Source organism: Pygocentrus nattereri, chromosome 16 (genome assembly GCF_015220715.1).
Source record: "Pygocentrus nattereri isolate fPygNat1 chromosome 16, fPygNat1.pri, whole genome shotgun sequence".
Classification (NCBI taxonomy): Eukaryota; Metazoa; Chordata; class Actinopteri; order Characiformes; family Serrasalmidae; genus Pygocentrus; species Pygocentrus nattereri.
In genome coordinates, this window is record NC_051226.1 from 9,227,803 (window position 1) to 9,251,186 (window position 23,384).

Genomic DNA, 23,384 nt, shown 5'->3' on the forward strand with positions numbered 1-23,384 from the left:
TCATGTAATAGCTTTCTGTGAGAGAGCTTTTAGAGGCTTCGAACATTTCAGACATCTGGTTCCTATTGTAAATATTGGTGCGTCTAGAGTTTCTCTGGAGCAACATTTCGTGTCGACCTGTAATGATTTTGTTTACATCATAACCATTTAATGATGCAGAATTTTGAAATTTTAATTTTGGTCTTTGTTACAACAACAAAAGCATGTAAAATGCTTCCAAATATAATCATTAGCATTAGGTTAACATGTTGCTGCATGACATTAGTGAGCAAGACTTTGTGAGTTTCTGTTGTTGATGACTGACAATCAAAATCTTTACTCTCCAAGTACCAAATGTGCGAGTAAGTTCTCTTGATGCAGGTGTGAAGATAAAATTAAATACAATAACATAAGAGTATACTATAACTATAAACAGTACATAAACAATCTGCAATTAATATAAAGGGTGCACAGTGGAAGTGAAGTACAGTTAGTAAAGTACTGAAGTAAATATATATAGTATGTACAATGGAAGATGTGAGAAGTGAATATGAATAAATACACATAAACATATTTATATAATATAAATATTTACAGCTAGATAAAGTACATGTGTGCACTGGCTACAGTAAAGGAAAGTTGGAAAGGCCCTTATTCAGAAGGATTATGGCATGGAGAAAGAAGCTGTGGAAGTGGCGTGTAGACTGAGTCTTTAGGTCTCCCACTGTTGGTGTTTGCTGAGATGGAAACCGCTAATATATTCCCATTATTTTCCCTTCTCTCTTCCTCATCATAGATGAGTAAGTCAAGTCAGGGGAAGTCAAATTTATTTGTATAGCACATTTAAAGTCAACTGCTGTTGGCCAAAGTGCTGTACAACAGTTTAAGCAAATCCAGTGCGACAGTTTAAACAAGCAGTAGTTGAAACAAAACCAATGAAAAACATAAATAAAAACATCAAGGCAGATGCTACACAAACACAATACAGAAATATCTTTGAGACTCCGCAGACCTTACACAGAGGTAAATGCCAAGGATGAGACTTCAAACAGGGTTTAAAAATATTTAGAGAAGGGGAGGACTTGATTGATAGGGGTGAATTGTTCCACAGTGCTGGAGCTAAAACAGAGAAGACACAGTCTCACTTAGAGAACAGGCCCATTGGTGGAATATTTAAAAGCAATTTATCAGAGGATCTAGGAGTCCTTGAGGGAGGATAGGGACATAGGACATTGGAAATATAATGAGGAGCCAAACAATGGAGAGCCATAAAAAACAAAGAGAAAAGTCTTACATTCAATACCAAATCAGGCAACCAGTGCAGAGATGTCAGCAGAGGAGAATTACTGCCACTCTTCATGGTGCGAGTCTAGAGCCTTAAAGCTGCGTTCTGAACATTCTGAAAATTTGAAATAAACAACTGATTAATATAAAAAGAGTTACGGTCATCTAGCCAGAATAAAATTACATCAATGCTGGTCCCTAAATGAGAGGCAAAGAAATGTATTTACATATCACTCTGAGCTGCCTTTACTACAGAATAAATCTGTTTATCAAATTTTTGTCAAAGGCAAAATGAGATAACTTTAAGATTTTTTCACATGAGTATGAAACTTTGTGCACAAACTACTACTGCTTTTGTCGCTGCTTATGTCTCTGATTGACTTGAAGGAGATGAATAAAATGATTTCAGTCTTGCTTACATTAAAAGTAAAGTAGGTTTTTTCTTCTCCTGTAAAGTTACCATTCTGGAGATACAAGGTTTTGATCCGACAGCAGCGTTATGTTATATTTTTGAATAATGGAACATCACATTAGTATGTAAAGAGAGAACACCATTGGGCCTAAAATAGAACCTCGCAATGCCCCACGGTTGATGGATGCAGTAAAGAGTAAAGGTCTTGGAGGATGAAGAGAGCCAGCAGTGTACGATTTTCTCTGCACATCACACAGTCACTGTAGTCAGTATAGCACTGTTTGACTAAAACTAGTGGAATCTGCTTAATATTTTGTCTAGATTAAAATATAATGGCCAATATCAGTAACCATGGTTTATTAGCTCTGTAAAATCGGTAATGGTCACTATTATTTTTTTGTATTGATCATGTATAGGTCACCTTGCTGTGGACTGGCTGAATGCAGGTAGTGGAGACATAGTATATAGTTTATCAAGTTATTTGACACTCTTAAAAATAAAGCTTCAAAGAGTTTTTTTGAGTGATGTTATAGAAAAACTATATGAAGAATGTTGAAAGGCTCAAAATACCTTTTCGTAATACAATGTTTTTTTAAAGCCTCTTCTGATAATATTTTAAAAAAGTTTCTGCACACTCACACATACCCTTCACAAATATGGTTCTCCAAAGAGCCATCCACTGAACGTTTCTTTAAGGAAGCAAAGTGGTTCTTCTTTATTATTAAGAGTGAATGTTCAAGAATATTATTAGTGACCCTAAATATATAAGTGGCAGTGTTAAATCTGGCCCTTAATGTATGTATATAAGGTTTGGAAGAGAGGGGTCAGCTCCCCTTGTCCACTTTATTTAAACCCAGCCAACCCCTAAAGAATGACCTCACCCCCTCCCTCATGAGCTATGAGCTCATCACACACAGTGCTGAGAACAGCCTGGGGTCAGTGTTGTGTCACAGACACAGTAAGAGAAACACTCTGGCCTCCGTGCAGGAAGATCATCTTTAAACACTGCCTGCACGTCATGCACTGGTTGACACGGAGGCCCCACACACACACACACACACACACACACACACACACACACACACACACACACACACACACACACACACACACACACACACACACACACACACACACACAGGAGCCTATGTAATATTATAATAGTGTCTTGATTCCACACTCATCAGACTGGCTTTACAAATTTGTCTCACTTGCTCCATACAGTAGCATTACATGCCATTTAACAGGTTCAGAATTGAGCTGAGACTAGTATTATTGGTTCATGGCCTCAGCCTCCAATTTGATGACAGATTCAAGAGCACACTTGGCTGTAGTTATTTAGTGTGTAATCAAGTACATGAGAGCATGACTTTAATCTTAAAATAAGCACATAGGGGTTCTTCAGGTCTTTCAGCTGCAGCTTATTCTTCTTAGGAGAACCTTTCTAATAAGTAAGTCTGGCACTCAGTAGTTCTCTAAACTGTTTTTTTTCACAACTTAGGGACACATCTTAATTCTCCTATGACCACCATGGCATATTTGCTTTCAAACTCTGTTAGTAAATATTGTTTAATTATAATTCACTGCCCTCAGTCAATTCCACATCTGTGTTCGTAAGTAGGTGATGATTTATTATTATTTGAATGAAAAGTTCTTGTTGTGGGTCTTGTTTGGAAGAAAAAAATCATTTTTGCCATGTTGTAGTCATTTCTTGAAACCAGTGGTCAAATGTAGGGCTCAGCCGATACGAAAGTATTTTGGCCGATACCAATTTCAAAGGATCCACTTCTTAGAAAATCACATTTTCCCTCATCTAAAATGAAACTGTTTGATTCAGTAAATAAACACGGTTGAAGTTAAAAATAAAATAGCCCTTTTTGAATTCCATGTGTTTGTGATGCCACAGAAAACAATCATTTTCATCTTTAATCATTAGATCTGCTTATTTATCATGTAGCAGTACAACACCAAAGTTCTAATGAGTGTTTCCGTCCAGACAACTCCCAGACTGCTTTTTGAACAAGGCACAATACAGGACAGCAAATTAAAACAGAGGTAACTTAAATATGACTGTCTTGCTGTAGCACAAAGCAGCCTCTGTAGTTTAAAGGGATAAAGAGAGGTTGGATAATGTTCATATGAAAATAAATTTAGACTGTTTTTAGTTCGTATTAACCATACAAACAGTATGCATGGTCCCCAAAGAAACAAAGTTCAATACAAGAAATATGTAGTATTTGGAGCGTGTATAGTTGTATTCCTTTGTTAAACAGTGTTTTACTCACTGATATTTATGCCATTCCACACTCCTTAAACTCAAGTAAGCAACAAAAAGCATATACATTGTAGCACTTGTATTGCAACTATCCAGAATTTTTTTGTGTGTGCATTAGTTTTGTTTGTAAAAGGGATATAATGTTATCCCTATGCTAGGGATTAGGTATAGCTGTGTTCAGATTCACTAGTCCAGCCTCAAGTGCCATTAGTTTCTAAAATTTCACCTTGTTGTTGTGAGATTGTGAGTTCAAATCCTAGCAGTGCTGACCAAAAACGTCAGTTGACATCTACATGTTTCTCTGCCAAATCCAGGAATACTGCAAGTTGTCCATATAAATCAATGTTATCAGTCAAACCAAATATCAGTCGGGCTCTACAAAAAACACAAAAGTGCATATTTGAACCTGTTGATACTGAATGTAACTTCTAATGTTCATCTTATTACTTACCTAACTAACTTTATGAATGTATGTCATAAATAATTATGTAGTGTAACTTGAATGTATAGCAGAACAACAATAGCTCTAGACTTCTAAGGGTTAAGAAAGCCCTGATATAATAGGCCAAAGCATTCATTAACCCCACAATGGTCTTTTGTAAGTGTGTAGGGGGATAATTAGATTACCTATGGGTGGAAGTTTTCCTTTGGACAGATCTTGAACCAAGTTATATTACCTGATTCCTTATCTTAACCATTACAAAAGAAACAACAAAACTGATCTCAGGTAATTGGAAAAGTTCTGTCAACACAAGGCAGGTGCTTGTGAGGTCAGCTGTGTCTGCCAGACAGTGTCTCATTGCAGTGAGTGGAGTCACTGAGGTGTTAATGGATGGAGGAGAGGTGCCTCCATACTGGCACTTAATGCCCATGCAGAGTTCAACCACTAATTCACTCCACTTCCAGACAAGTGCTCAGCCACTGCAGTCTCAGATTTTGAGCTATATCCTGCAAACCTTGGCCAGTTATGAGTTTTCCAGCATTCAGAGGTTATTTAAGATTATACGTCTACCATAAGAAGCATCATTGTCACCAATGGTTTAAAAACCCTAACCCTAACCTGTAAAATGTGTAGATGTAAAATGTACAAATTTCTTTATATGCAGAACATTATTAATAAGGACTAGTGATGGGTGAATAATGTTATTTGAGAAACACTGTTCTTACTTCAGTTGGATCAACTGTGAAAATTAGGGCTGTCAGTATTAATTATATTTATATATTTGTTTATTGTATACAGCTATTAGTGGCCAAACTGGTCAATTAGCTTTCTAACATCTGCTCTGTCGACACTTACTAGCTCCCAGCTCACTCGTAACTCACGGTTACCCAACAAATGGATTATATCACCATACACACACACACAGGGTCATGGGGGGGTGCTAATGACCCAGCGGTCACTGGGCGGAAGGCAAGATATCACAGTTACAAGTTATTTATTTACTTTATTGAAAAATAATAAACTAACATTTAATAAAAAAAGCAAGCCTTTGAAAACCTTAATTTCATAAAGTTATAAACATATTTTGCTGTGCATATAAATGTATATATTTATTGGATAGAAGACCCAGGAGAATTAAAAATATTTATTAAGAAGATAAATTGTTATCGCAGAATTGTTTTATTTGTGATAGTTGAGAATTTTGATTTAGACACAATTTAAATGTTCTGCAATAAATAGTGTGCTTTTAATGCTTGTTATGTGTGTTGCTTTTGGGAAACTGGAATCTTTTCATCTTTGTTATTTGCATCAGTTGAGCTATATAACACTCATTGTCAGTGGCATTTCTTGCCTTTATTTGACACAGTAGGTAAAATATGAATTGCGTGTTGATAATGGTCTGTGATGACTCAAGGTCATGATCCTGGATGAGCGAATTCACGTTGGTCAAGAATTCACATTTTGTGCTATAATGTGTCTGGTTAACAAGTGTCCAGCTTTTTATTCAATAAACTTGGCTCTTGGTGGTCGCATTAACACTGGTAGTTATTTTGTACAGTTAGTTTACAGCCCAGACTGGTTAGTATGTTAATATGGTATTAATGTGAAAGTAATCTGTACTGTTTCTAAACATGGACTGTTGTTGCAGAAATGTTGATGCTACACTGCTGTTACTGCATGTAGGATCTGTAAATGTTACAGCAGCTACAGCATAATTGCTATGAAGCAATAGAATTATAGAAATACAAACACACAGGCCTGATTAGATTTGTCTTCCGCTCATGCCACATTAAGCTTCTATATTATGAGAAATGTTTTTGTTTTTGCCACTGCTCTGGTCACATGATGTTTAAATGGCAGGCTCAATCTGAAGTTTCCTGTCCACTGCAGATGAAATCTCCAGGATGTGTGAGGTGGACGTGTCCCCTGAGCCTGGCAGCCCCACGCTGCTCAGCGAGTCTGCAGACACCTACTGCCAGGCAGACCGCTGGCACCGGCTCCGCACCAGTGTCCGAAAGCTAGAGTTCTGGGAGGACTTCACCACTGAGCTCATAGGAAGTGGCTTCTTCTCCAAGGTCTACAAGGTACCCAGCATGTATATATATTACACAGCACAAGTCAGACACTCTAAAAATAAAGGCGTCTGAAAGGGTTCTTTGTGTAATGCTATAAAGAAACCATTTCTGTTCCTTAAAGAACCTTTCAGTTAACATTTTTTGTGAATGTGTGTGTTTGGAAGATGTTTATAAATTTTAAAGAACGTCCATATGATATAAAGGTTTTAGAAAGAGCCCTTAAATTGGCCAAAAATCTTTACATTTTGTGAGGGTTGTTTATAGCTTTAAATTATTTTTTTTCTCATTTACAAACATGGTTCATACTAAAGTAGTTCTTCTATGGCATCTGTGGGACATTTTGTAAGATTATAGGCTTGGACATACCAACTCATGTTGTTTTTTTCTTATTTGTACAAAATTTCTACATTTATGAATAATTATGCAAATATCTAAACTATGAAACAACATAAGAAACAAAATAGCCAGAATGTAGATGAAGTTTTGTCTTGACTCAGGTGGATCAGAAAAAGAAAAAGCATAATAGCTTACTTTTAGATAGTCATGCTTAGTGACATGCTTCAATTAAAGCTACACTATGTAAGTTATGGGGATTTGGAGACCCCTCTGGTGGAGATGTGTAATTGCACACAACACATTTCCTAACATCAATTGTGCTTCGGCCACCCAAGTGGATGAATCTGATGATTGTGTACGTCCACTACTTCACTATTTACATTTACCTCAAAAGCACAACTTAAGCATTTAAGCATAAAAATGACTATAAGGTTATGAAAAGCATGTGTTCAGTCTGGTATGTACAAACTTTTCATTACGGTTTAAGATGGGAGGCATTCTGTATAAAGCAGCTCCTCTTTATGCTCTGCAGGGTATTATTATACCTCTTTATAATGCAAACTGCATTATAACTGCTTTGACCCCTAAGTGTATTCATCTGATGTTGCTCCCGTAGTATAATCACATTTTTGATTCTAAAGCAAATCAGCAGCAGAGTCTGTTGAAATGCTTGAGTTAAAGTGTTTTTGTTCCACCAGTTCAGACATTCTAGAATAAAGGTTAGCATTGCTTCATGTCTTCATTCCTTACTCTCAGAAGTGTTTCACTGGCCTTCATCCTCCAAAAGCACTCCTTTGAGGTTTGGTGTAGGAAAAAAGTGAGAGCGTCATGGCTGTGTTAATCTTAAAAACAGCACTTCAGGAGTACATGACATGCTACAGGTTCCTCAGCATGTCATTTCATGCAGATTTTTCACTGAACAAAGGCCTGTATAAGATGATGTCATCCGTTTGTAACACCCACAGGCCTGGTAGCCGCTTTGTTGGAGACATGGGCAAATAACACAAAAACATAACACATGGCTATAGGTAGTAATTTCTTTGCAAAGCGTTGTTTGACATCCGTATGAAAAACTTGACTGCACAACCTCATAGCATCATCATGAGTGCCAGAGATGTCTTGTTCATGCATGGCTTGACAGCTCCTCATGGTGCTGTGTATCATGCATTGATGTTAAGGAGTCAAATCAGGTCGCAGATGTGACCATTGTGTGCTTCCTTCTATTGTTAACATGCCAGTGATGAGATGGAATGCAGATAAGAATGGAAAATGGCAGTAGGCAAGGCAACAGGCAATGCATGCTTTCACTGTGACCGTTCTCACAACAGCAGCCAAGAGGTCATGACAATTGTTGATAATTTTTAGAGTACATTTCATCCTCCAGAGGCCTTGCTCTTTGAGGAAACAACAAGCCCTTAAGGTCAGTTGCTTTCATGTGGAGACCTGTCATTTTATTTCTTTTTCACAATAACTACATTTACCGGAATGGCTGAGAAAACAAGAACATCACAAACAACAATCACCAACTTTCTAATGCTGCCAATTGTGTTAGAACATTTGAAAGAGGAACTGATAAATCAAATGAACCATTGTGATGGTTAACAATTGTGATTGGAGAAAGTTCTAAAACAGTGAGCGTGGGTGCTAACATTCTAGAACAGTGTCAATTTATAAGAACACTATAGAACAGTAAATGTGAGAGAATATTCTAGAACAATGTGAAGGTGGCAGAGAACATTCTAGAATAGTGGATGGAGGACAACATTTGTGAACCATTTGAATGGGGAAAACATGGAAGAACAGTACAAAGACAGCAGAACAAAGAACAGTGTGAATTTCTAGAGCAGCATGAAGAGAGGAGAACATCCTAGAATGGTGCAGATTGGGAAAACATTCTAGAACCATTTGAATGGGGGAAAAGCTCAAGAGCAGTGTGAAGAGGGAAGAACATTTTAGAACTTCATGAACATTCTACAAGAGAAACAGGATCATATTATGATAAAATCCTCACATTTCTTTATATAAAAGTTTTATATGACATGTTTGAAAAGTACTGTTCAGTTCACTGTTCAGTCCATATATGCAAACAAAGCTGCCGAAACAGCCTGTTTTGTATTATTTGTTTGATGATTATACAGCTGGAAATTCAGCATACAGCAGCCTAGCTCCACCAGTTCATGCTGAAGCTTTAAGGCAGCCTGGACTTTTTGAATTAGGAGCAATGCATTTGGATTACTTAGATTTTAGTGAGTAATGTTTTTGAGTTAATGATGTTGCTGCTAATGTTCAACAGGTGATGCACAGCACCACTAAAAAGGTGATGGTGGTGAAGATTTATAAGAATGATGTGGACCAAGACAGCATTGTGAGAGAGATCAGCCTCCTGCAGAAACTCTCCCACCCAAACATAGTGAGGTGAGCCGCCTCCACACTGACACTTCATCATACCACTCTGCCCCCCGCTGCCATCGCACTCACAACACCTCCTCAGCACGCGCACGCACACACACACACACACACACACACACACACATTGAACTCGTTTTAACTGCCTGATTTAATGCAGTCTGCCTGTTTTATCCAGTTGGTAGTACATGTTGTGACTGTGATCTTTGGCTTTCGACTTAAAGAAAAAAAAGGAACCCTTCAAATTCACTTTTATCACCAGCAATAAAGGTGTGGTGTAATGCAGAATGAATTATTTTTCTCAGAACAAAGTATGTCAGTCAATACCACAGTTGTGTTTATAAGTGGAAGAGGAGATATTTAATTGTGCTTTGAATTGTATTTTGAACTTGCTCTCCCATGTATGCCTCATTCTGTTTGGAACGCACTCGTATCCTGAAACTAAAGCCACTTTGAGCCTGTGACAGAAATTTTATTACAGATGTAAAACAGGATGTGGATAAAACATTGTTATTTCATCGATTAAAGATGTTTCTACGATCAATGTATCTTGAGTGGAGAGCTCTTAGAATGTTTGTGGAGGTTAAAGGATATATCGTCACTATCTGAACAAAACCTCAATTTTTAATCTATGTTCTTTTTACAAACAAGTAGCTGTTCTTTACTTTATGTCAACACAAATGGACCAATATAAATCAAAAATGACTTTTTTCATTGAACTTTGTTACTCTACCTTAGATTGAAACTTGACAAGGTTTTTTCCTTCTCCTGTAAAGTTGTCATATTGGAGATACAAGGTTTTGTTCGGACAGTAACAGTATATTGTAAACCAGCTGCACAATTGTGTATGGATGTAATAATAATAATAATTCCCAAAATGTAAAAATTTGACATGCTGATCTGAGCATATCTAATATGCTCTTGTGTGGAGTGTGCTTTTCCTATCTATTTTCAATTCTTAAGTAAAGAAGAAGCAGGGAGAATCTATCTTCATTATGGGCTGACTTGTTTAGTTTTATTGTATCTGAATGATGTGTTGCGTTGTTACACTCCTGGAATTATGGCATTCTTGTGCACTATTTTGCATTACTGTGAAAAATAAAACCTCTTTAATCTCTTTACTGAAGGTATCTTGGGATTTGTGTGAGAGAGGATAAGCTATACCCAATTCTTGAGGTGGGTTTTTTTTGTTAACTAATTATAGATTTTCCTGTAATTACACGTATGATTATATTCTGAGGTTTCATTGTTCAAAGTCTTCCATAAATTATTGCATACACACAAACAAATGGCCTGAAAGTGGATAACCAGTAAGTACTATTTAGATTTACTTGATCCAGAGCAGTAATTTAGCACTGGGAGAAATGCTACTGATGTCTCACAGCTGAAAAGTTGTGTAAAACTCTAGTATCATGTATTTATATTCAGTGAATAAGATAGAAGAACAAATTATTATGCTGGTCCCTCTATCAGCAGAGCCTATGTGGACCCTGTTAATACTGAGAAAGGACTGATAATGTAAGTTAAAGGTGAAAGTATCTCATATGAAAAACTCTGTGAGGCTCCGGAGCCACATGGGACTCTTTTACTGCTATGTTGCAACTCCACAACAGAATTAGATTTTCAAGCAAAAATAAAATTAATCCTCCTTTGCCATAAAATAAAGCTCTGGTAATAGTTCTAACGATGTTTTAACAATAAATGGTCTCAAGTGAGTTAATGAGTTAATGTAGAACTGCTAATTCACCAACTTTTGACCCTGAAGGTTGGTGTTCAGACTGTTGGTCACCATAGACAACATTTACACCTAGCTAGTAGCTAATGAAAAGGCAAAGAGAAAGATTTAAGACGAACATTGATAATTTGGAGATGAATTAACTTATTTGCATTTAGCACCCCAGCTGGTTTCATGATATGTTTAATCTGCATTGAGAAACTGTCAAACATTAAAACTCATGAAGCTCTCAGCTTCTCATTTGCTCTTTTTCTATTGAATTTCCCCATTCAACCTTAAGTGGTGCAACAGTTACTTTCATACTGAAATATTGCTTAATAAATGCTTTATCTGATGCTTATGCATGTGTCATGAAGTCCCTAGACAGCCTTAAATAAAATGCTACTGGAAAACCTACTGGAAAAAGTGTACTCTTATTACACCACTGCTGATTTGTGGTGTGTTGTACTCATCTGAGTAGCAATTTCCCTTTATTTCAAGCAAATCTTGGAAAAGCTCCAACAGTGTTGGGTTGACTTGCTGTGTTTTTGAAGCCTCAGAGTCATTTTTAGTTTTGCATAAGCATTTGTAACATGCCCCAGCAGCCTTGCTTAGAGACTCTTTTGAGTTCTCTGTTTGAGCTGAGGTCAGCAGGAGTGTGCGTGCATGTTTCATAATGTCCTGCTCCTCTCCCACTCTCAGTATGTGAGCGGAGGCTGTCTGGAGGAGATGCTGGCCAGGGATGACATCACGCTGTGTTGGAGGGAGAAGGTAGAGCTGGCCTGTGACATCAGCAGAGGAATGGCTTACCTTCATTACAAGAATATTTACCACAGAGACCTCAATTCCAAGGTGAGAACACCACAGCATTTATTTGAGTCTGAAAGATGGATAATAAAGTCTGAGAAAGAACTGCAATGTCACAATTGCACATGTGTAATTATGTTAGAAAAATAAGCTGCTAAACTATCTAAACTAGTAAAAACTGAGGTTGATGCATGTGTGTATTTACATAGTCTATACTTCTGTAATCCATTTGTCACAGTGAAAACATTACCAGTAGTTATGTTGTTGTTTCATGTTGTTTTGTTGTTAGTGTGTAACTAAACAGTTATTAGTGACAATATAAAGTGGGACCCAAATAGTAATAAAATATCTCCTCTTCCAGTTATGAACACAAATGTGGAATTGATTGAAAATTTACTTGCTTCAATGAGCTACTAATGAGAACTATTAATATCAAAATATCGTGTTTGCTGTGATGATAACTGTGACATCTAAGCATTAATGTCATCATTAATACTTAACATGGTGCATAGAGAGATATTTTCTTAGCATAAAAGGTTTATTTTCCTTTTTGCTTTTTTCTCCAGCTGGACCTTGTTTGTGCCAATTCTGTCCAAGCATTCCTATGAGCATAGCACAGATTCCACTGATTGACAGGCACTGAAGGAGTGTTTTGTTTGTGTTAAGCCTCTTTTCATATAACTTCAAGAAATGTGTTCAGCATTCCTTCTCTTCGTTATGGAAATTTACACCAGTTTTTCGTTTCTGGTACATCTGGTATGGCAGTTATGTGAGGCTCAAGACTAATTTGATCTGATGATCTCAGGACCTTCTTTTATTACATTTTATTTACATTTTATTATTAGGGATGAGTATCTTTAGGATGTGGACGATACTGGTCCAAGCATTCCTATGAGCTTGGCACAGATTCCACTGATTGACAGGCATTGAAGGAGTGTTTCTGATGATAGTTTTTTTTTAGATGACATGACCCTTGCATGGTTGCACCACTCAGGAACCGAAACAACACAACACTAAGGGCATATACGTGCAGCTAAAGCAAATATGCCACACTGCTTCAGATTTACAGAATGTTGTATTTGTAAGTGTTTCATGAGCTCACTGAAAACTGGTCCACAGCACCACCTTTACAGGCAACTACGGTTTTACATATAGTGGTTTTAGCTGCATTATCATTAAATTAGTGAAGTGAGGCCATGACGCATGGCATATTAAATGGTTAAGGTCGTCCAAGGTAAGTGAACACTTTCATCATACAGAGCAGAGCGCCACTCCTGTTGATCCAGTCTAGCACCAACCATTTGAAAATGCTTGCTATGTGGAATAAATTAACATTACACATAAATACCAATAGCAGCAACATTTCTCCAGGAACTTACTGATATTTCAGTCCTGACCAGTCAGGAACTCGTGCCACTTTAGTACTGTTCTCGATGCCCATCCCTATTTAAAATATAGAAAAATATTCTACTTAGATTTTGGAGTATACTGAAAACAACAATATATATAAACTGAACAACACACTCCCCGGCCATTATTATTTAGGCATTATTATTTAACTATTAGGTAGTTGCTAGTAAAAGGTTGGACTCCCTTTTGCCTTCAGAACTGCCTTAATTCTTTGTTGCATACTTTCAACAAGGTGTTGGAAACGTTCCTCAGAGATTTTGGTTGGTTATTTGAGTTCATGTTGCCTTTCTATGATCTCAAACCAGTCTGCCCATTCTCCTCTGACCTCTCACATCAACAAGGCATTTTCGTCCACACAACTGACCACTCACTGGATATTTCCTCTTTGTCGGACCGTTCTCTGTAAACCCTAGAGATGGTTGTGCGTGAAAATCCCAGTAGATCAGCAGTTTCTGAAAGACCAGCCCGTCTGGCACCAACAACCACGCCACATTCAAAGTCACTTCAATCCCTTTTCTTCCCCATTCTGATGCTCGGTCTGCACTTCAGCAAGTTGTCTTGACCACCTCTACATGCCTAAATGCATTGAGCTGCAGCCATGTGATAAACTGATTAGCCATTTGTGTTGACAAGCAACTGAACAGGTGTACCTAATAAAGTGGGTGAGTGTATATTTTAGTTCATACTGAGTGTTTGTACTGAAATGAGTCTGCGTTGTTTGGTGTTGAAGCAGTCAGTGAATGTGCAGTGGTTTGTAGCAGAGAGTTGCAGCCACATTTCAAATGCTGAACACTGAAATGAGTGTCTAGACAGCTTTACTGTCCTGGTTGCCAGGCTGCAGCAGAGAGCAGGCAGAACCTTCTGTTTGTGGAGAGGAGAGATGGGGAGGTCAGTCATTATTATGCTAGTACACAGCTCCTGTACACAACATTTAACCTGCTATAAATTCACACTCACATGCACATTCACGTTCTCAGTGTCTTTCTTCTGTATGCCTACATATATGTAAACCAGGGCTGTACTATTAATCGTGTTGTCACAGTTAATGCACAGTGTTAAGTGCAGAGATGACAGAATGGATCAAAATACAGTAATCATGCTTAGCTAGAAAGATGCAATGATGTTGGCCATAATGTAGCATTAGGAATCTGTCCTTGGGCTCAAATCCCAGTCTCCTTCATCAAAGTGACAATCATTCTGCTATACAGGCAGTTACAAGTCACACACATCATCTAACTGCTAACCTACATGTACATAAATATATACATGTGTGTGTGTGTGTGTGTGTGTGTGTACGGAGAGAGAGAAAAAATATTTCATATTTTTCTAGTGGCCTTACAATATGTACTCAAATATGTCATATATGTGCTTTACTGTTTGCTTAAAGCAGGTTAAATACTCACCACATAAAATCTGAAACTATTTTCATACACTGAAACTATATTCATAGGTTTTCCCTTCTAATGTCATCATTCCTGTTGCTAACATCTTTATCAAGCATCACATTTATGTTCACCATGTGAAGCCTTAATGTAAACACACATAAGCCCCTTTTGCACATGCACTCTTTCTCAGGAATTTAACAGTAATTAAACAGTAAAGGGCTTAAGTGTGAACACAAGCTGGAGTCAAATACCTGCTAGAGTTGACATGGCTTTTATTATTTAAGTTTTTGTTTTATTTTGTGAGGTGAAAAGTAGTGAGAGTGTGTTTTGTGCATGAGTTCAAAGAGAAGCAGCTAAAATCTACACATGGCTGCTTCTGTGCAAAAGTGCATATCTCTGTGAAATAGCATTTAGGGGCTGCATGTGTGAATACACTCACAGGCACACTTATCCACACTCTCTCTCTCTAATACACCTGTATGCAAACACATAATTCACAGAGACCCGTCCCATCAAAGTGCCTTTCAATCATTTATTCACTTACCCTGTTCATTTCCCCACTTCCACACACACACTCATATGCTCTTAAGCCCACTCAGCTAAACATGTACTTACACTCACCCACACACCACAGGGCCTGGCGTCTCTCACTGATTGAATCAGAGCAGTCCTGCGCTGTGCTGCTGTAGATAAAACCTCTCTGTACTGTACAGGCTTTGCTCTGGTTGGCTCTGTTGTTGTTGCTGTGAAGGCACACTGAATCAGGGTCAGATTCCATTCCGTTGACGGCAGGTCAGTACAGTGATATGTCGATGGCCACTGTATATTTAAAATGCAGAGAAGGGATTTTGTTTCTGTCCCTGACGTGTGTGGACAGAAAAGCATGCACAACCCATTGAGACCCCTCTCGTGTTCCTGAGCCTTCAGATCAGAAGCACCATTGCTCCCTCTGTGTGTGGTGAGAATGTAACTGGGTGGAGGCCGGTGGTGTCTCTGATTCTCCAGTCTTCCCTCTAATTACAGAGACTCATGAAGAGAGGGTGGGATGTGTACTAGTCTAATGAAAGACCAGCTGCATCCTTTTTCCGCCTCTCTCTTATGCATTTTTTTACAACGTTCAAAGGTGCCAGAAGCATTTTAAGTGGTGCTGAAATTTTATGTAGCTTGTATGTGATGTACACAGCGGCATCACGTTAAATGGCTTGCCACATTTTTAAAGTAATTTGCATGAAACAAACATTTTGAGATCATGATTAATCATTCCACATGATCAGTGCCAAATGAGCCTGTTAATTGAATTTTTTTATGTCTGGAAATCTTTTTTTTTTTTTTTTGCCCTCCACAATTTCAATTCTATATACTGATCAAACCGGTCTGCCACACTGCCTGTCATCAAGCTTAGACTTTCTAACCATAAATAATGAAAAAACTCTAAAATAATGAAAAGATGTTTCCTTGTTTTGTGTAATGAAGTGGACATGTTGTGTTTCATGGACCCTGACAAAATTGGAGAAACAAGAAGTTGTTGAATTAAAGCAAAATATATCAGCTTTTCAAATGTGGCTCCTCCGAAGGTTTAAAGAGGAATTCCACAACATTTTTAAAACTGCATTATTCAATTGCTGAGGTGTGAACAAATTCATTCAGAGTGGTTTGATGTGAGATGCTCTGTTCTAGAAAACCAGATCTCTGTAGAGTGATGGGAAACACACAAAATGTCTACAAAACAATGTGAAAAAGATGTAGCCTTTCCGTTTACTATGAAAAATCACCAGTGAACCTACACTGCATCCACCACAACATAACTTGCATGTCTAAATCAAACAACCACAAATGTGACTGGTTAATGCAAATTATGAAATATATTAACCATCATTCAAAAGTTTGGAATCATTTGTTACATATCAATTGTGTTTATATATAAAATAATAATCAATACAGCATAAAACCTTTGGTTTAAATCATGTAAAATTAACACCAAAGAGTATTTTTTAGATGTTCTGTTCAATATTTTAAGGATTTGAATTTATTATATTTGGTAAATTCTGTAATTATCTATTTATCTATTTCATCTAGCTATTATTTTATCTGCCTCAAGCCTGAGCAACACTATGAAATATAAGGCATTCTTTATTTTATTTTTGTTGCAATTTTGTTCTTCATGTGTTTGTTTCCTTGGTTGGCTTCATATTGTTAACAAATGATTCCAAACTTTGGTAAAATTTGGTAAATTAAACAAGAATATCTCCTCTACTCCTCTACTACATTTAAACTGTGCTGATGTCAGTCACACTATTTTTACACTTTAATATGGATTTTATTGCTTACATTATTTTTTATGCAGCATTTGGACAAGAATCAAATACTTGGAGCTTTTGTCTGTGTGGTTAATGTGTTGGTGACAAGATGACCCGGGTCAGATGTGTATGGTTCACTGACATTAGTGAGCTGGATATCACCAAGATGTTAATAGAAACCTCCTATGTTGGTTTGATATGTCATACTATAAATCAACACTGCCCCCTTGTGGTGGTCAGATAGTAGCACAACCTCGTGGAATAAAAAAAATCCTTTTTATTAAATAGGTGGGGTTTCTGTAATACCTCATCTTAACCATCCCATAAAATAATACTACTGGAGCATTGGAGAGAGAAGAACAGGTGAAACTGCTTCTGACTGCTTTTGCACTGTTCTCTGTGGTGTGAATTTCATTGTATGAAATCTGATCTTGTGTTTGTAGAACTGTCTAATCAGAGTGACCACGCGGGGCAGAGAGGCTGTGGTGACAGATTTTGGTCTGGCCAGAGAGGTGGGGGACCTTCCTGCAAACAATCCAGACAGGAAGATGTCTCTGGTGGGCTCTGCATTCTGGATGGCTCCTGAAATGCTGAGAGGAGAACCGTATGACCGCAAGGTACTTTACTCACAATATTCCACCCATCCATTTTCCACGCCACTTCTCCGTCAGGGTCGCAGGGGGGTGCTGGAGCCTATCCCAGCAGTCATCGGGCAGAAGGCAGGATACACCCTGGACAAGTCCATCTCTACTCACAATATTAATCATTTTTATTTATATAACACTTTTCATGCATTACAAAGAAAAGAAACAGAAGACAAAGGAGCTGAGAACATTGAGAAAAGGAAGGAAACCTAAACTAAAATAAGGAAATTAAAAATACATATTTTCTTAGAAAAAGTCAAATGATACTGTAAATAACACTAGAGGAAAGCTAAGGTAAAAAAACAGGCCGCACTGGAATAGTAATGCACTTAATATCCATTGTTCACTGTGCACATAATTTCCACATGAATTGATTATTATTTATGGATTAGTGTAGTGTATATAAAATATATTTTATATTTGTGGAAAAGATGTCCACCTTTGGATAAAGTATACTGAATGCATTACTTTTTTTCAGTAGCACTTCACAGTATGGCAGTGTTCACAAGGCTACATAACACCTACATAAGCTCATCATGCCAACTGAGAGACTCCAGTAGATATTGTTTGTGATAAAGGGGCATTTTGTAACTGATGTTTTTACATTTGTGCTGGTTTCATCTTATGATTTATAAGATTTAAGGTAGGTCACATCATCAGTCTTATGTCACTGTGATACACAAAGTCAGGTGTTGTAATTGTGCTGTGACCAATAATTGTCATTATTCAAATCAGTGTCAGAAAAAAAATGATTTGACTTTACACGGGTGTTTTGTTAACTTACCATCAAAGTTGGCAAATGCAGTCTTTTTGACAGACAACACCTGTTGGCCCTTAAAAATGTATATGTAGGCTTAAGTTTCAGTTGTTACGACAAGCTTACGTACATGTGCAGCTTCACGAACACTGACTGCAGTAAAGTGTTACCCCTTAATAGGGTGAACCTTGGACATTTTAATTTACTTTATCCAAAAGATAAGGACACTACTGTAATGGAAACTTTCAACGAGTTTATGTTATCTAATATTATCTTGTTTTTGATAAAATTAGTATTTCAAGCTGTTTCAGAGATGTTATATAAGATCATCTGTGAGAGAGAGTCTTTATGTGATAGTCTCTGCTGTGTTAGCATGATCTTTGCACTGTAATGCTTTCTGGAAACTAGTCTGTGGTGTGTAATCAGACATCAGACTAAGTGTATTTTGTAGTTCTGATTGTGGTGCTATTGAATCAGTTAGAGGTTAGCAGAGACTAGGCCGCTATATAAAGAGCAATCAGTCCACTGTTAGTATCTCAGGAAGTAGGTCACTGTTAGCACCAGTGTATTTACAGCTTGGTCTGACCTCACGGTGACTGTCTGCATGTCTCTCTAACTCCAGGTGGACGTCTTCTCTTTTGGAATCATGCTGTGTGAAATACTGGCAAGAATTCCTGCCGACCCAGAGGTGCTGCCCAGAACACGGGTAAATAGATCTCACAAATACAGACCTACAGTCATATGCAAATGTTTGAGCACCCCTGCTCAAACTGCTTGTTTTATAGATTTTTCTATAAGTGAAGATAAGTGAACGCATCCTCTACACAGAGCACACTTCTGCACATTTTAATGCACACTTACTGTTTATTGGCTCAATTTCTAACAGTGAGGAACAAAATAAAACAAATTGTGGCCTGTGCAAACGGTATGGCTCATTTTAGATTTTTTTTCAGGAATTGTGCACTATAATTTTAAGAATTTCATATATAGCTTTGTTCCTTATAGAGGATGTGTTAAATTATTATCATTTAGGAAATAATCATTTAGAAAACAAACCGTAATGAGACTTGTGTGTTAAAATGTTTGTATATGACTACATACTGGGAAGTAAAAATGGATTATATGCAGAGGCAAAGAGTAAAAGTACATGTACTTTGTTACTGTACTTAGGTATTTTCTTCTAAGCATCTGTACTTTATCAGAGTATTTGCTTTTTTTGAGACTTTTACATTTACCCCAAAATGTCCTACATTTTACTCCACTACTTTCTGCAGGAGTGTATCATCACTCGTTACCCTGAAGTATGAGAAAACTGGATTTTCAAAAATATCCAAAAGAATATGAATCACTTTCAGACTAAAGCAAACTGATCATAGTAGTTTTCACTAAACCTCTCCTCTAATTACTGATTTTACAATTGTTGCATAGCAGCTGTAACTTGGCCCAGTCACATCTGACACGTTTTCAGCATTTAACAACTCAACAATATAACAATTCATAACATTTTCTGGGGAATTTTTAAACCAGATATCTGATTTTACAGGCGATTGGAGGGGGGAGTGAAATTGTACAATTTTCCTGATCCTACAGACACAAAAGAAGAGGTGGATTAAATATTTACATTTAGTCATTTAACAGATAGATTACCCAGTGTGGAAGACCAGATACTGAGTTACTCTGAAATATAAAATTGTAAAATTGCTTCTGTGTAAATTGATTATCATTTATAACACTTTTTTTAATAAACAAGAAAGTTTGCCTGATTTCAAGCCCCATTTTTCATGTCAGCCATACAGGTCTTAATAGATACTGTTCATTTTGTACTTTAAAGTAAGTAGAAATATAATTTTTACATAACATTTTACATAAAATGTAAAAATATTTCTACTTCCACTTGAGTAATATTTTACAAAGCCTATAACTGTTTTCACTCAAGTGCAGGATTAGTGTACCTTATCCTCCACTGCATATATGGTTTACTTATTTATTTTCCATTTGCATAAGTATATGTCCATGTGTTCCGGATAATTGTCATAACCTCAAATGGGTAAAAAATACAAATAATATTAGTGCAAGTTACTGTAATAGATTTTGATTGCAAACCATTTTGGGCCATTTCTATTGGCTAGTTCTTCATGAGATGTTTATGCATATTAAATGGTGGCTTGCATTTTTAAATGGTGTAAAAAATAAGGATTTTATTTGACATCTACAATAATAAAGAAACGTTGTCCAACTGTGCCATGTGCAAATGAAGGGAATGTCAGAGAGGGTGATTGGCCCCTCATGTACATTAATATGGCCATTGTTGCATCATTAAGATTGATGGACAGCAAGCTCTATTTAGGCCGGAGAAGAAGCAGATTAAGGGAATTGTCTCTGGGGTATTTCCACTAATCAGTAGTGATATGTTCACAGCTTTCATGCATTGTGTTCATCACCATATGAATGAATTACATTTCTGTCACCCTTCATTATCACTGTAAGTGCTGAAACAGCTTTTCAGGACATTGAGCAGAATGTAGCATTATGACTGTGTGAAGTCCTGAATTATACATATCAGCACACATACAAAGGAGATACTGTTGATGTCCTTCCATGTCTTGCATGACTAATTCAGATGAGACAGAAGTTTGGCTGTTTTTTTTTAAAGTACCTGCTGGTATACAGCAGTGTGTTAACACCAGTAGGCGTGAGTGTAAACAGTTCAGTAATGTGAGGGTCCTGCTGCTCCCCCTGTAGGACTACGGGCTGGATGTTGAAGCATTCAGTGAGTTGGTGCAGGGCTGTCCACAGCGGGTGCTCGAGCTGTCTGCCAGCTGCTGCCTGGTAAGTAAGAGAAACAGCAGGGAGGCGTTAATATTGAAAACTGTGTGCTGTGTGGAAAACTGGATTTCATTGCATTGCGCTGCATAGAATGTGGCACACTATTCTTAGCAATGTGCTTGTTATTGTTATCTACCTCTTTTAACCATTAAAGTCCAGAGTTAGCATTGGTGTTATTCTATTCAGTTTATTTCCATTACATAATTATTTCCATTACGTTGGACTTGCACAACAGCTACAGCTTTTATCCTCTATCCTTATTTATGTACACACATTGAAAGGAATAATCTGGGGATGCTGAATACTATATTATTGAAGGTGCAGTATATAGATGAAGTTACAGACAATATACATATGAATATTTTGTTTAGTGTGGCATTAGCCACCAGGCCATCAGGCAACATGACACCTGCTTAAGCCTTTTATGTCAACTGACATTAACCTACATAAACTACACAAAGGCTAGGAAAGTAATAATACAGCATATCGTATTGTATCAAATAGTATTTTTCTGTCATTATTACCACATTAGCTTGTGGCTAGAGACACTATAAAGCACAAATTTTGTTTCCTGTTTTATAACCTTGAATGCTCTAGTATGCAGGTAATGGAAGCATTAACATTTTAGTATTTGTGCTATACATAAAGCACATTTTCAGCCATTCTGTATTTTAGCTGTATTAAAAAATGTATCGTATTAAATTTAATGATGAATTTTGTGAATCGTTTCAACCCTAATAAAGGCTTAATCCGGCAAGTGTCAGTTGTCATAAAGGGATGCTTTTGTCCATTTTGATGCCGTTTCACCTGAGGAGGTTTTATGACTTATTGGAATAAGCCTTCATAAAGGTGTATATGTGTCTATGTCTGGTGCAGTTAACGGCTTATGTGGATATATTAAAGTAATCAGGCACTAGAAACCGTGCTTTACAGTGATTTCATCACAGGTAAGGGTGTTATTAAAACCTTTGCCTGTGATAAATTCAAGTGGCTTGCTAACACCATGCTTTGGATATCACCTGCAGCTTCTATGAGTTATTCTCCTTCTGTGGCTTCCACAAGAGGTAAAATGTTGCACAACCAACTGTAACCCCAAACCTTTACTTGCAGATGGATGCATATCGGCGGCCATCGTTCTCTGAGCTGCTGGATGAGCTGGAGGACATAGCGGAGAGCCTGGAGCCACCAGATTCTCAACTGACCACAGGGTGAGGGCAAAGCTTTTAAGCTCTCAATTGACAGTCCCAGACTAAAGGACTTTATGGACCTGCCTGCTGGTGTGCCTGCAGTGGTGGACCATAACAAGCGCGATATGGTCAGAGGAACAACTACTTCAACTCTTTTGCTATGAAGGACATGACCAGTGAAGATCCTTTCAATGCTATGAATGCCATGTCTGCCGTGAACGTGTGGCTCAGGCCCCGGTACAGCTTTTGCTTTCTTTTTTCATTATGAAACCTTTCTTTAGGGGGACCACATTGTTTTAGTGACAATGGGCTTTATTCAAAGGCCAAATTCAAACAGGACCAACTCCTGATTCCTCACGTCTGTGGAAGTCAGGCTAATCTAGGTTTACTCCTAGTGTAATTTAACATTGACTGGAATTAAGAAGTTACCTTTGCAGATGTTGCACAGTGATTTGGAGTAAAGTACCCAGGCATTCTTGTACTACAGGGTTTAAAATGCACCCTAAATGTGGGAGAATACTGGGCGTAAAGTTGTATAGACGAGGTGACCTGTGTTGGAGAGATGTGTGCGAGTGAATGAGTTATTTTTCTACTTTTATACACTACATTTAATTCCCCTAGAAAGCTTGCACACTTCACTTTCAGCCTGTTTGTTCTGGATTATGTTCCAATCAGCAGGTATAACAGTCCAGTTTTCCATGAAGACAGCTGTACTACATGCATTGGGGGAGTTTATACACAAGCAGCTTAAATGTAATTGTAGCTGAATTAAACTTCAGTGTGTTCTTTCAAAGATTTGACACCAGTTGGACAACTATAGTCTCGTCTCCTCTGAGCCCTTCTCATCACTTGGAGGAAACTGTTAGTCTGGCACTTGAATAAGTGCTCTCTCAGGATTCAGAGTACATGAATATTCCTGTACCTTTGTTATTTCCTGTTTTCTGTCCTTGTACACCGAGTTGTCTTAGCCTGTCTCAGAATGTCTTTGTTTTAGCATTTCTATACTAGAATATATTTTGCTTACTGTATCAAATCCAGCTGTTTATATTCCTGATTCTACTTGTTTATATAGTGTTTGGTAACACATTTTGCTAAATAACTTGATTGACATCAGTTGGTAGATTGTGGAATAAAGATCTTTAACTAAG

At 37.5% G+C, this 23,384-nt stretch overlaps 1 protein-coding gene across 1 annotated transcript in view; it reads left to right on the forward strand.

The window, feature by feature from the left end:
* The window catches only part of zgc:113162 (uncharacterized protein LOC553743 homolog), a 36,033-nt gene extending 12,649 nt beyond the window's left edge, over positions 1–23,384 (forward strand). The window contains exons 3-10 of the mRNA XM_017713472.2: positions 6,283–6,476; positions 9,097–9,218; positions 10,337–10,385; positions 11,626–11,775; positions 17,266–17,439; positions 18,846–18,929; positions 20,966–21,052; positions 22,160–23,384. Of these exons, the coding sequence (XP_017568961.1) occupies positions 6,283–6,476; positions 9,097–9,218; positions 10,337–10,385; positions 11,626–11,775; positions 17,266–17,439; positions 18,846–18,929; positions 20,966–21,052; positions 22,160–22,261 (962 nt within the window). The 3' untranslated portion in view covers positions 22,262–23,384. The remainder of the gene's footprint in view (positions 1–6,282; positions 6,477–9,096; positions 9,219–10,336; positions 10,386–11,625; positions 11,776–17,265; positions 17,440–18,845; positions 18,930–20,965; positions 21,053–22,159) is intronic.